The following is a 23,213-nucleotide window of genomic DNA, read 5'->3' as shown; positions in this document are numbered from 1 at the left end:
ATAGCCACAATGTTGTTCATCACAATTCAAAACAATCATCAAAAACGTATATCCTTCGAACGGATTGAAATGTTGTTGTGCTACAGACCATTTTCTGGCATGGATTTGACTTTACATATTTTACAAGCTTTTCATTCTTTTTCAATTTATAATAACACCATCACATGTACTGTATGCACACACAGGGCCCTATCATACACCCGGCACAAAGCGGCACAAGGCAATTGTTGTTTGCTAGATTTAGCTCAGCGCAAGAGTCGTTTTGACATTTTGCAGCACGCTGTTTAAATAGCAAATGCATTTGCGGTCATATGTGCGCCCAATGGCGTTCTGGTCTAAAAAAGGAGGCGTTTTAAGGCTCATTGCAGGCACGTTGCTATTTTGAGGAACTATAATAGACTGCACAATAGACCAGAGCAAAGCTGGTTTAAAGTCCAGTGCAGAACGCGTTAGCTGTGCGCCTCGCTTAAACATTGCTTAATACACACAGGATGTACAACATTACGCAAATATCTTTACAAATAAAAAATAATTAAAGGATTAAAATATTACAAACATTCTTATTTTCTAGCCTACATAAATACAAAGACCACCGCCTCCATGCCTTCTTCATCTTGGGGGGCTTTTTTTCAATGACAATTTGCTTTTGTATAATGTTATTATTAGTAGTATTTTTTATTATATGCATATTTATATTTGTTTTATTAAAAACAATCTTAGATTTGCCCACCTGTCAGGTTTGAGACCAATTTGGAAATAACTCATTGTTATTGTTCATTTATTCGTTTGCTGGAAATTAGAAATGAATTTAGAAATAGTTTTGAAACAAATCTTTGCGCTTAATAAACAAAATTAATTATGTATAGGCTATATAGGCTATATAGAATGGATGTCTGTGGTTACAACATGTTTCTCTATACAAAGTGAAAGTAAAGAATGAGGAGGCTCATCTCTCATTCTTGCGCTGATGCTCTATTTTCTCTCTAGTGAAGCAATCAGTTTTTCCACTTCAAAGTCTGCCATAACTGACTCTTAAAGGCAATGGGAGATGAGACTCTGATTGGCTTATTCTTAAAACACACCTATAGCTCATTACATGCCCTTTATGCTTTTGCGCCCTGCGCTTTGGACTTTGCGCCAATATCGTTAAAATAGAGCCCACAATGAGTGTGTTATGTGTTGTCGTGTATGTTCAGTACATTGTGTTTTTCCTTTTTTTTTTAGTTTTGTATCTTTAGTCTTGGTCTTGAAAATGCAAATACTAAGTGAACCAAGACTAACCAGCAAGCATTTATTAATTATTTTTTGTATTTTAAAGATGTCTAATTTATGTCTAAATGGATAAATCTGTACTGTTTGTGAAAATTTAATAGCTCTAACATCTACTAGATTGACATCTAGGCTAACATCTAAGAAAAGCCCACAACTAGACTATATTTACAGTACACAGAATACAAAGATTAGACAGACTTCAGTCATTCGTTCCTGTGCATTTGATAACTAGTTTGGTTTTGGACTATTTTTAGATGCTTATTAGATTTTCAATGAACAAAATTAACCATGTTTAACCAAGATATCTAAAGTATGCTTAGATGTGTGTTAGACATAATATAAACTTATGTTATATCCAGACCAAATGAACCTAGAGTACTGAGCTACAAGTGTTTTAATTTGAGGGTAAGCTATACTTTAATTGTTTAAACTATAAAATACTAAGCAGATTCTCTTTGAATCTAGGCCAATAGAATTATTATGGAGGCATACTAAATGTGCTAGCTGAACTTGGCAACCGAGACCAGCCATTATAGGATCACACAAAGGCCCTCTCTACACTCAAACATGGTGTAGTGAGAGTCTGGGTGGAGGCCATGTGGCAGGTGGAGTGGACAACCTTCCTCTTTCCCCCATAGATTCCAGGGCCAACTCCATGCTTAAGCCGCCACACCTTTCGTACCTACCCTGGCAGGTCTGCCCGTGCAACTGCCATTACTCAGTGCCAGGTGCCCATGCCACCATGGGCTGGGCATAGTTTAATGGAACAGACCCCATTCATCATGTCAGGTAATGAGTTAGGAGCAAGTGGGCACCACAGTAAAGGCGGATTCATACTTCAAACTAAATTGAAGTCTAGCTCGTTTGCCAAGGTCAGTTGCCTGGGCCAATGAGAAAACAAGCTAGAAATCATTTTGAAAAGGCTGTTTTATGGCTTTGTCTGGGCAAAGAGATTTTTGCAACAAGACAAAGGTGAAATAGAACACAGTCACAGTGGCCAAGTATGTGTTATTACTACCAATAACAGTGTAGCTGAAAGCTCAGTGTTTGGTGATTATAAGAGCAAGTGCTTTGTGCTAACAAATCCCCTTTTTGAGTTTGCCTAGAGCCTTTTAATTCAAGCTTCAGTAGACGTATAAATCTGTCCTAACAAGGATACTCACCACAGGGGAGGGACAATGCTAATAACAAGAGGGTAATACAAAGAGATGGAAGGGATGTGGTTAAGGTAGAGGGAGGAACGGTTCAATGAAAACCGAGAGAACAAGTGGAGAGGAAATCCGCATTTCTCTGCGAAACAACTTCCTCTGGCATCGGTGAAAGTGGAAGATGCTGAACTTTGAACTCTGCATGGAAACCACAATATGAGTTGAAATGATGGCAGAGTCTTTCATCCACTTGCACTTCAAAAAGCCAAGCGCCCGAAGGCCTCCAGTCTTTTTCTCTCTGAACTGAATGGGCACTGCACATTGACAGCAGTGCTAAAAACAAAGAACCTTCTAGAACTTGTCAGGGAAAGGCAGTTATTTCAGATTTTATTTACAATTTCTGTGCGTATGTGTGTATATAGTGGAAATAAATAGGTTAAACAGTCATATCAGACATTTTCCTCTAGACCAGAAATGTGCAAACTTTTTCATATGAAGGGCCAAAAACCAAATATCTTTGATAGTCGTGCACGATAAATATACCAAACTACCAAACTATTTTACATTAAAGAGACAATCAGTATTTTCCTAATTTATTTCATAATATTTAAAAATCATATTTTTAACACAGTGGAGTTTAATGAATACACTAGTCAAGCAGAATCTGCCTTTGCCTTGATTTGCTCAAGGCAAGTCCTCTATCTGTCCAGTGACAGTATGTACATTTTAAATGAAATCTGATTAAAGATGCTTTCGCACATAGTCTTTTGTTCCGGAACCTGGCGCATTTTCCCAGTTAGCACGGTTCATTTGGCATATGTGAATCCAGCAATCGCTCACATTCGCACCAAAACAATCGGTCCAAGAACGCCTGAATGAGGTGGTCTCTGACCAATGTAAGGAGAATTTACTTGCATGTGACTTGTTTTAGCTATTTTGGTCTGTTTAGAAACGTTGCCGTGTGAAAGCGAATCACACCACGAACAAAGAGCAACATTGTAACAATTCTAATTCCTATTTCGGAACAAAACAATCGATCTGCAGGTGTGAAACACCCTAAATAACTATGTGTTTTATAGTTTTAACAATACAACAAACAAATAAAAGGTTCAATTAAATTTTAAATGACAATCTCTAAACCACACCCATCATTCTCCCTCTCAGATGGGATGGCGGGCCAAATCAAAGGTTACCATGGGCCAACTTTGGCCCGCGGGCCCTAGTTTGAGCATCTCTGCTGCAGACAAAATAAATGTTTTTGACAATAAATGATAATCAAAATTTTCTGCAAATGTAATTATCATACAAGTAAACATACCGAAGGCAGGAAAGAAGGAAAAGAGGATGAACCCACACTGAGAGCAAAAAGAGATGGTAAACACATCTCTACACCAAACACTGCCATTGTTCTGCCAATTGCTTCTAAGTTGCCCATTTTGTAGTTAAATTGGAAGGTGACACACAGACTACAGTATTTTGTCTTGACAGGATCAGGGACGGCTGGCGGCACTTCCTCAAGTTTGTGGTCCAAATTGAAAATGGATGAAAGCGTCATGGCTTGATTGAGAGTGGAACATGGGGATGCTTGGAACATTTGGCAAGGCAGGGGAAAACGACGTCTAGGGAGGAATACTTGAAATAATTGCTTGAGCTCAACAGATTGAAGATTGGTGGAGAAAAAGTCTATGTTTCAACCAAATGGGCATAACCAACCAACAAACAGGCTTTTTTTGTTTTTAATTTGGGCTGAAAAGCTGTGTTTCTGACATGAGGCGCTTCAGTCTAAAGCATCCCATCTACAACAAACAATCACACCAACAAACAGCACTTTCTATTGGGGGCACACATAATGAAGCTATTCTCTAAAGAGTGAGCATTCACTTCCACAATAAAAATACACCACTAGACAATTTCAGGAGAACTGTGCCACTGATCACAAATCTGTCAAGTGCTTTTGGATTTGATGGCTTTTTTTTACCTGCTTTTCCCAGAGGCAGCATCTTTAGGTTGGATGCACAAAGAAAAAAGGATTGATGAAAAAAATAAGAACATTTGGTTTCACACCAGAGAAATATCTGCATTTCAGGACTTAATTAAATGATGTTATTGGTTGACATGGGAAGGGGGAGTCAAATGTGACCAAAACGTCAAAACACATTGCAAAGCGGGATCATGGGATTAGCCCAGGGTTTAAAAAATAGTCCTAAAAAGCTAGTAAGCAAACAGACACTCACAAAGGACAGAAAAGTGGTCATACATTCACTGTATCCAACACTTTCACCATATGATTGAGTGATAGGCCCCAGACGGCCCCATGTGCATTCTTCTAAAGAGATTAAACCACATAATGGATTTTGCATTACTGTCATCTGCCTGTAATTACATGACGTTACATCATCAGGAGAGTCCTTTGGCACGAGGTTTGCTCCATGAATAACAAACAAGCTTCAATCAACAGCCGAGTAGTAACTATGTGAATAAACACAGGTAATTATGAGAGTGAATAATTTACATGTTTGATGCAGCTCAAATATTCAATATGTATGCAATAAATATTAAATGCGCCGAGGCAAATATTTTCAAATAAACACTTTTTGGTTATGCATCTCTTGTTTTGGATAGACCTTCTAAGAAAACACACACACACACACACACTAACACACAAACACACACACACACAAACACACACACCGATGGTAATGTGCAAACTTGTATCGCTTCATTTTTTTCCCACCGACAAAATGTAATAAAGGGCGATTAAATCTTGGAGGGCCATATGTCAACACACAATGTTTACCGCTTGTGGGCCGTAGAGGGAGGTGAGGCAGAGAGAGAAAACAGACTGCAGCAGTAACAGCTACTGTATCTGCTCTTCTCATCTTCTGCATGCCTTTGCCAGACTCCAGCTCCATGGGTAATGGAGCACCAGAAACAAGAAATAGGATGTGATGGTGGAGGGGAGTTGCTTCTTCGTTTTTAAGTTATGGGGCTTGGAGAGTAAAACCTACAGTTATAGAAGCCAAGGTTTCCTACAAAGCTGAAAGTAATTGTTTTGAGTCAGTGAGGGAAGGTTACATCAGCTGCAGCAGTGCAGAATAGAAGGTCAGAGAGGTGCCTGACCCTGAGGCAGCTCAAAAGAGGCCTTTAATGCCTCGCAGCCTTGGTTTGTTTGGCAAGAAGGTAAACACAAAAAAAAAAAAAAAAAGAGCGGCCAAATGTGTTACTGAAACAAAAAAAAATTGTTTGCAGATATGTTAGTTCAGATAAAAAACCTATAGAAGCAGGATTGTTTTAAATTTAAATTTTAACCTCTAAGTAACAGTAACTACATTATATATACAGGGTTTGTACACATTTTTGTCCAAATAAAATTCTATGACTCTTTCAAGGCTTTCAAGTAAATACTCATGACATAAGTTTTCATGTAATGACTATGTATACATATTAAAAAAAGAAGAAAAATGCACAAACAAAGTGATTACAGCAAAGAGTAACATCTATGTTATTTTTAATGCAAAATAAAAGTTATTTAGATCATTTTTACACAACACTAAGATAAAATGACAACCCAGGCTCATTCTGCTTACGTACCCCTATATACATTGCTGGAGAATGCCAAATATGTCACTGGAGGTAGGTTTTTTGCAGTTTTTATTTTTGCCAATCTGCCAGAGGCTGCTCTTTACATTTTTTCAGAACTCAAATTTCACTCGTACATGCCATTCTCGCCTGCTTTTCTTGTGTAAATCCACCAGAGACCGCTGTCGGGGTGCTGGGGGCTGTTGGATAGAGAAGGGGTGTCGCGGACAAAGGACGAAAATGAAGAGGGATAGGGAGTCTGGCGTGTTCTGGCACAAATTAAGCCCTGTCTAAACCCAACCAATAGTGTTTAAAAAAGCACCAATTGACCAGCACCCACCTCCCTAAACCCAACCGACAGTGTTTTGAATGCCAATCCAAAATAAGGAAAGCCCTCATGGCAGCATACTTTTGATTACGTTTTCAGATTTTACCACATTTTCACTGTTATTTACTTGTTTATTTGATTTTTTGGCTTTTGCTTTTATCTTTCCTGCTTTCTGGAACCATTTTTTACCGGACTCAGACCCCGTCGTCATTGTCTACTCTGCATCTTAAATACTTTTATGTAAGCAACAAGCCACTGGACAAACAGTTACCAGCGGAAAAGCCATCCATACTGAGGTAATCGGTCAGCTGGCAAGCGCAAAAAGGAACGGTGTCACACCGCCCCCATAGTGTTCATTTTCAAGATGAAATGCAGCCATACGTTCCTCTGGCTACATAATTCATAATTTCCAAAACTGTACATGGGGGATGTTTTCAGATTGAGCCTATGTTTGAAATTATGTGAAAGTATGTAAAGAAAGAGCAAGGATAGAAAAGTAGCAAAAGGCTGCAACAACTAACTTTACCCTTAACCATACCTTATAAACAAAATAATAGAATAGTAATGATGAAAACTACTGAAAACAAGTGATGGAATTGAAAGACCTTGTGTAACTCATTTAATTTATAAAAAAAAATATTAAAGTATATAAATTCCATGAATTTTCCAGGTTTTTTATGACCTTATAAACCCTGTATATACTTCTAGTTTTATATATCTTCCTTTTTATAAATATGTTTACATTTTAAACCTGTATCTACCCTAACTCCAACTGTAATATATATATATATATATATATATATATATATATATATATATATATATATATATATATATATATATATATATATTTATATATATATATAATTAAACTACTAGGAATTACACAGCATGCCTCCAATCCCCCCCATAAAAGTTTTTTCTTCAGTTGTTTTGTTTCTTTCGATGAGAAACAAAGTCACATATGTCAAATTATACCCATTTTAAAGGTAAAAAATGTGTCTAATATATCAAATTTTGGCTTGAAATTAAAGTACTTGATCTATTTTCCTCTCTTTTATGTGGTGTGACAGATTGTTTATCTCAGTTCAAACAGCAGCAGAGCATGAGCTGCTTCATTGCAACTAGTTATGGCATAAAATAAACACGAATAAACATCTCAATTCTCATGCATCCACCAAATTATTGTTTAAATTGTGGAAAAAATGTCAGTAAAACAGCTTGTAAACCACATGTCAGTTAGCATTGCATTTTCTTCTGTAAGTTATTTAGTTTCTAGGAAAAGTAGAGAAATGAATTCTGCAGAAGAGATTTTACACTGTTATCCTACATATTCATTGCTTTATGCTTATTTTTAGTAGTGATGTCTTATTTAATATTTTTTTGATGCATATTTTAAAATAAATATGTAACGAGTTTCACAAAAATCTATCATGAAAACATACATGTGAATTATATTTGGTAGCAAAAACTTCATTTCATAATTAGATCCGGAAGATAATGTAATCCCTGTCATAAACAATTGATGTTTTGTCTGTTGATTACATCTAAAAATAAATAAGAGCTGAATTTTGCAGGTTATTAACAGTCTGTTTTTAACTGTAGCCTTTAATATTATAGAAATGTGCTACTTATATATTCCCTACATAGTTTACAGCATTTCCTGATGCTATATATGTACAGGCATACATGTTAATGACACATAACAAGGTATAAATTGAGGTTGTTTGTCACACCGAGCTGTTAAGTTAGTGTGTTTAAAAATTCTGCTGTATCTTAATGAAACGCAGAACTCTGGGCATGAGTCATTTCAATAAAAAAATAAGAAAAAGAAAAATACTGCTTGAAAATGGAGGAAAGAATAATTATTTGACACTGAAAAGTGCTATGTGTGATCAATGCTGCATTCAGTGAGGAAAATATATATTTAAAGCTCTGTAACCCTTGGAACAGCTAAAAATGTTCAACAGCAAACAACATCAATAAACACAAGATGCTCAAAGGCGAATAAATAAATTACAAGACCAAAACCTCATGATGACCTCTTTGAGTAAAAGATGACAAGGGATGACGAAACACGAAATGATGGGATGTCAAAATGTAGAATAAAAAATATTTTACATCTTAAGTTATACCATAGATTAACATTAAGGTAACAACACTTAATACAACACTTTTTTTTTTCTTAATGCATTTATTGTCCTTCACATATTCATTGTCTTTTACGAATTACTGTCAAGATTGCTAATTGTATATTGTTTTGTTTTTTAGAGTGTGTTGTTGTACTTTGCACTGTCTGTATGTCTGTATGTATGACAATAAAAGTGATTTGATTTGATTTAATAACAAGATAACAACTTATTGATACATACCCCTATATACATTTCTGAAGAGTGTCAAATACATCTTAAGAAGTAATTTTTTTTGTGCATTTTTTGGTTGCAAATCTGCCAGAAGCCGTTTTCATGCTTTTTCAGATCTCACATTTCTCTCGCAAGTGCCATTTGCACCTGCTGTTCTTGCGTAAATCCACCAGAGGCAGCTGTCAACTGACTTAATGACTGACTGACTGACTGATACCTCCAACCACCCTCCTTCCTTAAGCGCAACCGATTGATCAGCGATCAACCCACTTCCCTAAACCCAACTGACAGTGTTTTCAAAAGCAATCCAGAAAATGAAAAGCCCTCGCGGCAGTCTGATTTTTACTATGTTTTCAGATTTTACCACAATCTCATCCTGTTATTTACTTGCTTGTTTTATTTTTTAGCATTTGTTTTACCTGGTTTCTGAAATCGTTCTTTACTAAACTCGAATGGAGTTGTCACGGTCAACTCTGCTCTGCGCCTCAAATCCTTCAACATACACGACGAGCCACTGGACAAACTGGTAACAGCGGAAAAGCCATCCACACAGTAGTAAACTATCAGCTGGTAAGCGCAAAAAGGAACGGTGTTTAACCACCCCGTAGTGTTCGTTTTTAAAGACGAAGTGCAGCCATATGTTACTCTTGCTACATTTGATATCTCCAGAAATGTATATAGGGCTACATTTTCAGAATGAGCCTATGTTGCAAGATAAAGTTTTATAATAATCATGGAATCTTTGGCAATTTAGATTTATAAATGTATTGTTAGATTATTAGATGTGGATGTTAACATTTTCAGTAAATATTAACTTCCTTTCACAGGAATTCACAAAAAGCTGTTGTGAGATTTTAGAGGACCTTGGATATAGCGAAGAGGGCAATTTTTATGACACCTTTATGACACTTAAAGATACTTTTTAAAGCTCTAGTCCACATTTATTGTAACCACATGAACACCTGAATTATTCAAAATTTCACCTTTTGTGAAAAGAAAAGGAAGTCATAAGGATTTGAAATGACATGAGGGAGTAAATGCTGACAGAATTTTCATTTTGGGATGAACTAATCCTTTAAGTACTGGCTGATATCCTGGTTCCTTTTCCACATTGAGATGTGAGCTTTTAAGTGCATTCTCTGCCCCAACTAAAGCAAGAGAGACACCCGAAACACAGATGAGACAAGACTCTGAAATCCTGCTTTAAGTAACCCAGCTCTGCCGAAAATACGGATGCTTACGACAAGTGCTGCGCATTTGTCAAACTCAGCCGCCGCAGATCTGTTAGCAGAGAGCGCAAACATGAGTTTTCCTCATCAAGCTAAGATGGATGAGAGCTCAGATAAGCTGGAGGTCTGGTCCGCATTCTCTCTAAATCTCTCCCGGAGCCATTTCTAAACAAAGATGGGAGATGTGTAGCGTCTAATCTGACAGTTTGTTAAGACTCCGACTAATGAAAATAATGAAGCAAGGCAGCAAATTAAAATATGCCAACATTGCTTTTGCATGTCATCTAACACAGCTCTCAATCAAAGCCAGGCTCCATTTAGACACTTGCTACCTTGGGTAAGTTTTCATTTCAATAATGATGTCCTATTTCATGTTGTTTAGTTGCACAAAAATCTATGATAAAAACAAAGCCACGGTGTGAGTTATATTTAGTGGCAGAAACTTAATTTTATAATTAGGTTTTGAAAGATAATGTAATCCCTGTCTTGTGTAATTGACTTTTATGTGTTGATTATATCTAATAATAAGTACTGGATTTAGAAGGGTGTTTTTAACGGTAGTCTTTAGTATTATATTAATGCGCTACCAATATAATCCCTATATTGTTTACAGCATTGGTCCCCAACCTTTTAATCATATCACGGACCGGTCAGCGCTTGACAATTTTACCACGGACCGGGTGGTGCTTTGTAGGTTACTAGATGACCATCAACCGTTTTCTCAGCGGATGACAAGCTGACAAAACATTCCTGTCACTCTGATACAAAAAGAGAAAATTACATAACACTGCAGTGCTAGGGTGTTCCTTAATGTGAATATTCCATATAAAGTTTGAAGTTTATCGGTCAGTTCTTGTCACATGACTTGCGGTGCACTCGTGGCATTCATGTGTGCATCTGGAAGGCGCAAGTGCAAGCCGCACATCTTCGTTGGAAATAACGAACTTGTGCAAAAACATGATGTGCAAGCGTCCTCTTAAAGGCTGCTGTCATTTGCTATCTACAGCTGTTTATCTTCTTGCGTAGACATTTAATTTGTTGACAAATGGGTTGTGGATTGATTCCTTGGCAGTTCGTGGGTCCTTCACTTTCCAAAGTGAACCTTTCCAAAGACATCTGTTTCTTACTCATTTAGCTGGTTGTGGGTTAAATTTGGGTGCTCAAATGACGTCATTTGATGTAAGTCATTTAATTAAATAAATTTTTTTTTTTAAATAAAAGATTGTTTAGACTCAGATAATAAATAAAACTGAAATAATTATTGACTTCTTGTGTGGCCTGGTGGTTGAGGACAACTGGTTTATAGCATTTGCTGATGATATATATGTACATTTATACATGTAAATGGCACAACACCACAGCCATATCACCCTGTAGCCCAAGACCAATTACTCACCGAAGCTAAGCAGGGTGAAGCCTTGTAACTACCTGGATGGAAGACCACATGGGAAAACTAGGTTGCTGTTGGAAGTGGTGTCAGTGAGGCCAGCAGGAGGCACTAAACCTTTGGTCTGAGTGAGTCCTAATGCCCCAGTATAGTGAAGGGGACACTATACTGTCAGTGAGCGCCAACTTTCGCATGAGACAATAAACTGAGTTCCTGACTCTCTGTGGTCATTAAAAAATACCATGGCACTTCTCGTAAAGAGTAGGGCTGTAACCCTGGTGTCCTGGTCAAAGTCCCTTCATTGGCTCTTACCCATCATGGCTTCCCAATCATCCCCATCCACAGAACTGGCTCTACCACTGTCTCTCCACTCCACCTATAGCTGGTGTGTGGAGAGCTCACTGGCGCTGTTGTCCTGTGTCTGCCATCGCATCCAAAAGGATGCTGCACACTGGTGGTGGTGTGGAGAGACCCCCCACATGATTGTGAAACACTTTGGGTGTATAGCCATACACAATAAATGCACTATATAAATACACAATACATTACATTTCAAAACAAGGTATAAATTAAGGTTGTTTTTCATGCAGAGCTGTCTTAAATTAGTGTGTTGAAAAGACCTGCCGTATCTTAATGAAACGCAGAACTCTGGGCATGAATCAAACACTCAGATTAGACGTTACACATCTCCCATCTAATACAGCACTCAATCAAAGCCAGGCTCCATTTAGACACTTGCTACCTTGGGTAAGTGACCCAGATATTCAATACCCGCATTGCCCTTCAATTCCCACCTTAAAGAGTGCATTAAAGTTTGGAGCTCTTGATAAAGAGTGAGGTCCACATACAGCTTTAGTTAAAAGGCATGGTCTTGGCAGATTTCTGCGAAGGCTCTCTAGCCTGTTGCCCCCAAGCACTCTGCATTGTCCTGCTCGGCTGCACTCTCTCAGCCGGTCAGAGCTGAAAGCAGAGCCAGGCCTTAGAGTAATGTTTCTTGACAGCTCGACACACAATACGGCACAGGAGAGCTGGAAATCACTACACATGTCGATAAACAAATGCTTATTTTTAGAGGAGAGAGCAAGGCACTAGTTTATCTCTGCGGCAGGAAGGCCCTGACAGATCTGTTCCCGGGACAAACAAGGGAAAGGACGAAAAAACTACGGCTGGCGTCCAGTGCCGGCAGGCCCAGCCGCTTTCCTTTTTACAGACACAGCAGTAGGACCATGTTTGATGGGATATCAAAGGGCTGACATTGCCAAGATTTCTCCCTGGAATCCTCAAGATGGACAAGAGCGGTGGACCAGCTTGGTTTTCAAAAGAGATGGTGGAATTTAAGATCTAAAACAAAACGAGAAGCTCAAAAGAAGGGAGCGGGGAGGCACAGACGCACATACATGCACATCAAGCTGTCAGATGAAAAATACTTTCACATAGATCGCAGCCCAAGGCTAATCTACAGCGCTAATCATCACCTCTGCAGCACCGCAGGGAGGCAAACTTCAGTCGTGATGCAGGCATGTGTTTATGTAGTAATAGAAAAAAAAGATCTTTCACACACTAGATAAAAACTCGCCTTCCAACTTTTTTACAAAAAAAATAAAATGTTTACACTATATTATTATTATTATTACTACCAATAATTGGTGGCTATTAACCTTAAAAAGCCAATACAAGCCACATGTTTTTTGCAAACAGATTAACAAAAATAAATAAATAAATAAATAAATAAATAAATAAATAAATAAATAAATAAATCAAATTCCTCTTCAATTTGACATTACCAAGACAACATAACCTGTCATAAATCTGTCATAAACATGATTGACGAGATGCCATTATATTTGTCACAAATATTTTTCTGGTTCCTTTTTCAGTGGAACAAAATGTCATTAAAAATTGCCTTTTGGTTTGCAATTTGTCTGCAAGCAAGCAAACAAACAAACAAACAAACAAAAGACCCTCCCTAATGTGTCATTACCAAGACAACACAGTGTGTCATAAATCTGTCATAAACATGATTGTTGTAAGACCAATACCATTTTACATTAATATTTTTCTTGAATATTTTTTTCATTGAATGTGTTTGTGAATAAAATATCAATACACTATCAAATAATTTTAGAATAGTTTTATTAATATTTAAATTACATTTAATGACACATTTTAATTGTAACACTGTAGTTGAGGTCAAGAAATATATTAATGATCCTATTATTCAATGAATGACAATTATAATGGCCTCATGACAATCATGTTTATGAAAGATTTATGAAAAGTTATGTTGTCTTGATATTGTCAAGTTGTCATGACAAAGACGCTGACAGGTTATTTGGTTATGGCAAGTAGTTATGTCATGACAAAGACATCTCAAACAATGACACCTTTGCATTTAAAATGACAACTGAGCGAATGACACTGACATTTGTCATCAGCATGCATAACGAAAATCTAATCATGTGGTACGTCTTTAACCCAGGCTCATTCTGAAAACGTACCATTATACACATTTCTGGAGAGTACCAAATACGTGCCAGAAGGTATTTTTTTCTGCAGTTTTTGTTTTCGCGAATCCACCAGAGGCACGTGCCATTCGCACATGCTGTTCTCGCATAAATCCACCAGAGGCCACTGTCAACAGACTGACCAACTGACTGTCTGACCGATTGACTGACCCACCCTTCTCCTAAACTAAACCCAACCAATAGTATTTTCAAAAGCAATCCAGAAAAAGAAAAGCCCTTGCCTGATTTTTACCACATTTTCAGATTTTACCACATCCTCTATGGTATCTATACCATACCAATCTATAGTCTCAAATATTGACATTATAACAGTATACATTTTGCTTCTCTGTCAATATGCAACTGGTGAATAGCTTGTGCAAACACATAATCAGCTGCTTTCTTTATATTAATCTTAACTGTTAACGTTACACCAAAAAAAAAAAATAATAATAATTATATATATATATATATATATATATATATATATATATATATATATATATATATATATATATATATATATATATATATATATATATGTGTGTGTGTGTGTGTGTGTGTGTGTGTGAGAGTGTGCATGTAAAGATTTTAATGTGAGCAGTGTAAATGTTATTATCTGTGCTAAAACATGGGGTGCAGATGGGGGCTCTGGTCGGACACTGCCCCTCAAGTTAATCTCAGGAAAGGTGAGTGGCTAATCCATTAGGATCATGTGTTCTAGACCCCAAAGCACCATACCGATGCCTCAAAACTGCTAGTGACCCAGCAGAGATCTGGCTTGCCAGTGGGATGAGCATTTGGATGGGCTCCTATTAAATGCAAGGCAAGGCTGGCTTTCCTAAACAATAACCCATGTCTTCACTAAAGATGTTTTGCAATTTTAAGCACAACATAAAAATGTCATTTATCCATAATATGCATGTATGAGAGATAATCAAGTGTCCTTGTGATTATGCATGTCCCGGAAAGTGTCCAGGAGTCAAACTTAACCAGACTGACACTATTCTCCAGCTACAGAACATTTAAGGAGAAGCTTTGACTGACAGTGGGGTGACTAGACAGAGAAGATAGTTAGACAAATGGATACCACAATATTACTTGACAGACAGATGGAAGCGTAAATGGATGGTTTGGCAGCATGATAAGGTAAATAGACTGATGGATAACTAAACAAATAGAGGAGGAAAATGTCTGGTGTGGTAGCGAATAAAACCCCCCTCTATGATGGGGAAACCAGATAGAAAGATAAACACAGATGGATGGTGTTGATATGACATAGATCGATAGATTTTTCAATCCTATTTCTTCTTTCAAATGTAATTGTATTTTGGATGAATCAGGAGCGCATGAGTGAGAAGCAGCATGTTGACCAGAGGGAACATGAGTGAACAGACAAGCCTCTGTCTACTTGTCCATTAAATCTGATGTCAAATCAGCACAGAGGGGGAAGAGCTCAATAAATTCACACGATAAACATCGCACTGAATATATGTTGAGCAAACGCACACGGACACATACACAAACACTAGATAGAGGCAGTGCGGTAAATCAGATGTGGGTGAGACTGTCATGGAATGTGAAATGAGGATGATGGACTAGTGATGGGTGGTGAGGTGAAAAGATGGAAAAGGGATGGAAGTGATAAAGATGTTTTCTGCTAACAAGGTCTCAAGATGCCATTTGAACATCTTAATATCTCTTGATGGACTGCAATGGCAGAAATGTGAGGAGCTGGAATACAAGTCATATGATAAATTGAAAGGAAAAAAAAACTCTGTATATTACTTTTAAAGGCCATTTTGTAAAAATAAATAAATAAATAAACGAAAAAATCTGTCATTATTTGCACACACTCAAATTGTTGCAATCTTTAATTCTTTTTTTTTTTAAGAAACACAAAAGAAATTGACATTGGGATGCCAAACCAAATAAAAGCAATTTACACCAATTGTGCATTATAATCCAGATCTACTGAATATTAAAGTTATTCTCCGTTCATTGGATTTATTCTTAAATTAAGTATTAGGAATGTTTCATAAACAAATAATTATCTTGCGTCACATCTTTTTAAAGAATCAATTAGTCAAAATCAGTTTGTCTCTATATATATATATATATATATATATATATATATATATATATATATATATATATATATATATTTTTTTTTTTTTTTTTTTTTTTTTAACTAATCTGGTTTTTGAGTTTAAGTCCCTGAATTGATTAATCTGAAGTGGGGACAGGTTACTTGAGTGACTTAATAGACATTCTAGGATTATTTTTCTGAAACATTCTCAGTTCTCACTGAACCTAAATGCACAGAAAAGAGCAATCTGTTTCCTTTTTTTTACAATCTGTATTTTTTTCTTGAAATTATCACCTTTATGTTACCTGTTCTTCACTTAAAAACCTCTATTCAGCTCCCCAGTATTTGAAGGATCTCCTGTAACATTCCAACCCTTTATGTGCATTGAGTTCTGAAAATCCCAGCCAATTGAAAATATTACAATTTACTGCAGGTGGTGGACACTTTATTCATATTAACCACCTAAACTCTGGAACGGTCTTTCTAACACAGATTGAGAGTAAAACACACTATAGGTGTTCTCACACTAGACTATTCAAACCATGCCCAAGCACATTTGACCATCGTTTCCTCATTTGTGTGACAAGTGTGAGTGCTATGAATCAGGCCCAGGGGTGGTTCAGTTGGTCGGCATTGCCGTGGTTGGAAGAGGTGGTCTTAAGCATGTTTTTTTTCTGTGCCTTGGCGCCGTATGCTTGTAGTGTGATTGCAAAGCATTCCTGAGCTCTAAATAGAAGACTCGAAGTCACTATTAAGGGACTGTTTCATATGGATTTATTAAAGGGCACCTATGGTAAAAAATCTACTTTTCAAGCTGTTTGGACAGATCTGTGTGTTGGTATAGTGTATAGACCGTCATACTGGGGTGATGTGAACACACCCAGTCCTTTTTTTTCAATTTAACTACAAAAAAAATGGTCAGCCAATTGGAGCCGTTTTCAAATTGATCGCACCATTACGTAGGTGTGCGATCCCCCCGCCCACCGAATTGATTGACAGCTGCGCGCATTAACATGTTCCGGTAGTCATGTGTATATGTCAACAAGACCAGACAGACATACGCAAAGCAACCAGGAATAAAGGTCTGTTCTGTTCGCTAGGATCAGCAATCATCATCAAATGTGATTAAGAGTAAGTTTCACATGTTTACAGAGTATGTGTGTAATTAATTACAGCGTTTTACTTCAGCTTTACTTCATCAGCACAGCCGCGTGTCAGAACAATTATAAAAGAAGACGCTTCAATCCCGGTTTGTGGAAGTTAAATCAGGTTTATTTTGTACATTAGCATAACAGATATCCACACAGTACTTGAGGTTAGCCTTAGCTCTGTCTGTCTGCCTGCCTGCCTGCCTTTGTGTGCGTGTGTATGTGTGTGTGTGTGTGTGTGTGTGTGTGTGTGTGTGTGTGTGTGTGTGTGTGTGTGTGCGGGCGTCAACTTTGTAACGATATTGTGTGTGACTCATCAATGCAACTTCACAATACTGATTAGTAAAGGTTAGTTCTTACTGTAGTATCTCACAAACGCTACGTGAGACCTTCTTCCTTTAAGTCTGTCTGTTGTCTGACGCAGCTGAGTGAGGAGGCATGTAGAAAAAGTAGGCGGGCAGAACTCGGCTTAAAGGCGCAGTACGACAAAACCACCCCCTGCTGGAAATCAGTATAAAACAGCATCTTGTAAAAGGTATAATGAAAAATCTGATGGGTATTTTGATCTGAAACTTTATATACACATTCTAGAGACGCAAAAGACTTATATTAAATCTGAAAAAAGGGGTAACCTAGGTGCCCTTTAATCATTTTTTCAACGAACGCAAACTGTCATAGTTCAAGACAACTCTGCCTAGAGTAAGTACACCCTAAGTCAACCTAAATATAAATAACAAATTAGTGTAACCAAAGCAAGGAACACTTCCCGAAACCAAACCATGCTTAGTAAAGACATTAATTGTTAGTAAAGTAAACAGAATGCTTAGTCAGTCTGTCTGTCTTTCCTTTATGTTGAGGTTATAATAGCCACTTAGATCCTGACCGAATCCAGCTCAAATGATAGACCTGCACTGAGGATGATCACAGTACAACCAAACTCTGTCAAAGAGGATATTGATTAGACAAGCCCACAGAATTACGACAACATATTTGAGCAGATTGTGACAAGCAACTTTACCAGGAAGCATGCACATTATGGTCATCCACTGACTAGAATGCCACAAGTCAGAACTGGTCCCCCGACTGAGCCTGGTTTCTCGCAAGGTTTTGCATGGTCGAGTTTTGTGGCAAATCAGATATATCACCAACAGAATTCATATTGAATTGAACACTGAACCAAATAAAACCAAATCATTATTCTGCTAAGTCGAATGTACCTGATGTACTGAACTTGCCTCATAATGAAGAGATTTCTTATCTTATTTTCTATTATTGCTTGTCCATCTCTTTAAACCTACACAAATTATTATAGAAATAAATGTAACTTGATTTGAACTTTTGTCTTCCACCCATCTCAATATATGCATGGAAAAACAACTGATTAAGTAGGATCAAAGAATCTTAAAAATTCTGAACTATGCTTTCAATGGCAAACTGACTGAGGCAAGAAAGTGCACAACACTGGGTAGCTCAAGAGGTCACACTGGGACTTTTAAAGATGTCAAGGGAATTGCATCTAACACTCTCTTTTTAAAATGAATTATACAAGGGACCAAAAAAAAAAAAAAAGAAGACAGCAACTGCAGCTGTGGTCTGTTTTCTAATCCCATCCTCACGTTGAGATAAAAAAAGTACGCATGTGAAAGCACACATTCAGAAGTTCAAATAAACTCATACAGGTAACCCATCTACGCAAGTAGACACCACAGACTAAAAACAGTTACAGTGAATCCATTAGAGTAACATCTTTGCTAGCAACTAAACAAAAGTCGCCGTCTCTTAATTCTGTCCCTGGAATTGCTTTTGCCTCGCTCTGTCTGAGAATACACAATGCAGACCTTCACTTAAATAAAACATCTTGCTAGCTCTTTCTTTCTTTATTTACTTATCTTTCTGTAGATGTCTTCTCTAACTAAAAAGGAGAGTAAAGATTGTAGAGTGCCATTTTTACAGAGAACCCCTGACCCATTTGGTGAAAAGCCTGGACTGAGTGATTCCTTTTAGAAATGGAGTGAGTTTAGCTCATTACTTATTAATTTGAAAGAACTTGCTTGCCTAGAGCACATTCGTCCATTGATGGTCCATGTTCTACATCTTGTTGTCCTATTCTTGTCTGATGCCTGTCCATACCTCTATTGCCATTTCGAGCACCGTAAATAACTACTCGACTTCCAATTTTGTCACTTCCTTCCACTCTCTTTCATTCCCTCATTTTACCTCTCTGTCTCTTGTTGCATTTCTTGCTATTTATTGCTCCCTCCCCCGGAAGGCATAAAAGTACAAGCTCTTTTCTTGCTAACCGGGGGGGGGGTTTAAACTTTTGTGTGTTCATCTCCTAATCATAGGTTACGGCATATGAAAAGTGACAAGTGCAGCACTAAATCACTGCAACTGCAGCTCTGAAGCAGTTTTGAAGGTGAAATACAATGCAGCTAGATGTCACATGCCTACAAGTCTTGAACAATTTTTGTCACTCGATTCGTCAGAACCGTAGATGTGCGCTGAGCTAATTATGGGGCTTGCAACAGCGCCTCTTTCAGAATGCCAACGACGAGGGATTGGTTGACCTGGGGGAGAGGTTGTTTTGCTGTATGCGTGGAGCAACGACACATCCCCGTGGACCTGCGGGCGACAATGGATTTCATGTGAATGAAATATTCATCAACGTTGACTTATTTATCGCGAAGAAGATTTCTGCAGGAGGACCCTCCAGAGATCACACTCACATGCCAGCCTGCCGCCACTTTACCCGCAAGCTTTTCAATAAAACAAGCAAACAACACGATTCCACACCTATAAATAAGTCAGCATTCCTGAATAAAGTGAAGTACACAGGGTCTCTCAAAGCCTCTACATCACTCTTTTATGGAGCCGTGCATGTGCCTGTGCATGTCCAAACACAATGATAATAACAGGACAACAGCTCTGCTAGCATGAATGAAGCCATGATGCTATGGAGAACACAATACAGCTCCGTGTCATAGCTATTCTGTACGTATGTGGATGGTTTACTGTAAAATGTAAATTCTGCTATTCTGCATCTCTGTACTCTGTAAGTTTGGCCAGAAGATAAATGGTTGTGCCCAACTAAGCCTGGTTTCTCTAGAGTTTTTTTTTTCTTTCACTTTTGTCAATTGGTGAAGTTTGTTCCTCGCCAAGGTCACCTGCTAGATTTAAGACTTGTGGAGCTGCGCATCAATGGATTTGCTCTTCAGTGTTTGGACATTCAGCAGTGACAATTAAATCACACTGAACTGAACTAAACTAAACCTCAACTCTGAAAACAGGTTTCAATTTTAGAACTTTTATGTAAAGCTGTTTTGATACAATCTACATTGTAAAAGCACTATACAAATAAACATAAATTGGATTGAATTAAATATCTGAGAACATTTACTTACTCCTATGTTTATTCAGTCACCTTTAACTGTTTAGTGAGTGGAATTTTGTGATTGTTTGAATGCATTTGACCACAAGCGAAAGCAATTCGATCGAATGTGTTTTCCACATAGCTTTTTGTGTATCTTTTTGTTTGTTGGATTGGCAGAAAACCATTAGGTGCAATGGGAAATCTTAGGAAATGCTAACATTAGCTTGATAGTCTATGTCAAACCCTGATATTTCCCATCCAAAACCATCCCTCGTGAATGAATGCAAACTATACAACATTCATTGATTTATTCTCCTTCAGCTTAGTCCCTTTATTCATCAGGGGTCGTCAACTTATCCAGCATATGTTTTACACAGTGGGTGCCCTTCCAGCTGCAACCCAGTACTGGGAAACATCTATACACACTCATTAACACACATACACTATGGCGAATTTAGTTTACTCAATTCGCCTATAGCGCATGTCTTTAGACTGTGGAGGAAACCCACGCCAAAACGGGGAGAACATGCAAATTTTAACCAGCGACCTTCTTGCTGTAAGGCAACATTGCTAACCACTGAGCCCCCGTGTCACCCCTATACATCATCACTACAATAAAAAATGTTGCATTCACCATATACAGAGCATATATACCATATAGTTAGTAATTGCAATGCCTAAGTTGTTGATGTTTGGCTGCCATTCTCAGTCTGAAATGTGTCTGAATGTGTTGACAATGAAATACTTGGTATGTAATTACATACTTTTACAGGCATGTCGGACAGCCTATCGTAATGTTCGATATGACCAAATGTTTTGATTGGACAAATTAATCTGGGTCCTATCTGGGTCCTACACCTTCCGCAAAATATCAATATACACATAAAAACATCTGGACCCATAAATTAATGATTGCTATCAGGATGTATCAGGATGCCATAGCCATATCACCCTGCAGACCAATACCGATTACTCACTGAAGCTAAGCAGGACGGAGCCTGGTCAGCACCTAGATGGAAGACCAGATGGGAAAACTAGGTTTTTGTTGGAAGTGGTGTTAGTGAGACCAGCAGGGGGCACTCAATCTGTGGTCTGTGTGAGCCCTAATGCCCCAGTATAGTGAAGGGGACACTATACTGTCAGTGGGCGCCGTCTTTCGGATGAGACATTAAACTGAGGTCCTGACTCAGTCATTAAAAAACCCATGGCACTTCTCGTAAAGAGAGTGTAAATGGGAGTGTAACCTCGGTGTCCTGCCCAAATTCTATCCATTGGCCCTTACCCATCATGGTCTCACAATCATCCCTATCTAGTGAATTGGTTCTATCACTGTCTCTCCACTACATCTATAGCTGGTGTGTGGTGAGCGCCCTGGTGCTGTTGACCTGTGACTGCCGTCGCATCAGCCAAGCGGACACTGGTGGTGGAGTGGAGTGACCCCCCCATGACTGTGAAGCGCTTTGGGTGTATGACCATACCCAATAACTGCACTATATAAATACACATTACAATACATGCGAAGAGACTAAAAAAAGGCTCTGAAGACAATACCCAATTGCACCTTTAATACCAGGGCTAAACGGGGTCCAAAGCAGAACCGGGGTCTCGATTTCTGCATTTGACTTAAAAGCATCAGACCTTGTTACTAGAGCCCATGCAAAGGATTTAGGCCAGTGAATAACATTTCTTATCCTTATTCACATTCACAATATCTCAGAGGAAACTCTTACAGCCGTGGACTGATATAAGAGTGAGAAAATAATGGCAGAACATTCATTCGTATCTCTTCAAGCACTAAAATAGACCATATATATAGCATTATACCCAGTGTCGCCTTTTCCCTATTCATCCTCTGTGAATGGCTGTAGTTTCAACAAGCAGCGCCATCCCACTCCACCTTTTCTGCTTTCCTGTTCCCCGGGTGACCGAGAGAACTTGATTAAGCGGGCAGACGGGGTTGCTGGGGCACTGTGAATATTCGCAGAGCATTATGCACCAGCTGCCTGGACGTCTGTCAGTGTGAGCTATTGTTAGTGAGTTTGATTAAGTCTCCTGGTAATAACGTCGTTACATGAAATGTGCTGCAGGGAGCGGCTGAGATAAAATGTGAGACTCACACCTGCCAGCAATAAGCGCACAGTACTGTCGGCTTAAAACACGTGTACCTACAGACGAGGAAGAAGAAGAAAGAAACTGCTGCCCACATTCGAAACCTTGCACAGACCTGCAATGCCCAGTGTTTTTCTCTTGCTGCTTCAAAGCAAAATGACCCACGTTTGACCATAAACTATGTAAAGTATTTGCAGGAACCACTGGTGCCCATTAAGAGTGTGTCTGCAACACGACCGAGTCAACATAAAAAACTGAACTTTTTATCCTGCTGTTTGTTCGTTTCCCCTGCCACCTCGGAAAGTCCTGCCTTGCAGCTACACACCTGCGTCCATAAGCCTTCCCTGGGATCAATTAGTATTAAAGTTTCACCAACAGTCTTTACCCACAATAAAAGCTGACATTACTCTACACAATGCCACTTGAATTATCACATTTGACTGACCAATGGAAGCCTGCGAGTTCCTCGGGAACTCTGCTGACAATAAAAGACATTTGAGAGTTGATCAAATTGGGATTGGGCTTCACAGGAGGATTCTACGGTGAACAGATCTTTCCTGTCAGCCTGGTACACGAGGGTGCTTTATTCTCCCTTCTCACGAATTCACCAGGGTGTCACAGCCAGTTCCAGCCTGAGGACAGTGCATGTACTGGGCAATACCTGTGCCGGCTCTCCCCCATCTCCTG

General features: G+C 38.4%; 1 protein-coding gene across 41 annotated transcripts in view; it reads right to left on the bottom strand.

Annotated features, from left to right (window-relative positions):
- The window catches only part of diaph2 (diaphanous-related formin 2), a 712,207-nt gene that overhangs the window by 5,209 nt on the left and 683,785 nt on the right, over window positions 1-23,213 (bottom strand). For 16 of the 41 annotated variants that reach the window (XM_021481247.3, XM_073922122.1, XM_073922119.1 and 13 more), the window contains one exon: window positions 4,399-4,420. The exons of the other annotated variants lie outside the window; for them this stretch is intronic. In XM_021481247.3, coding sequence (XP_021336922.1) covers window positions 4,399-4,420 — 22 coding nt within the window. The remainder of the gene's footprint in view (window positions 1-4,398; window positions 4,421-23,213) is intronic. 41 annotated transcript variants of the gene reach the window in all.

This window comes from Danio rerio, chromosome 14 (genome assembly GCF_049306965.1).
Source record: "Danio rerio strain Tuebingen ecotype United States chromosome 14, GRCz12tu, whole genome shotgun sequence".
NCBI lineage: Eukaryota > Metazoa > Chordata > Actinopteri > Cypriniformes > Danionidae > Danio > Danio rerio.
Note: the sequence above shows the minus strand (reverse complement) of the source record. Positions and strands in the feature narration are given on the sequence as shown.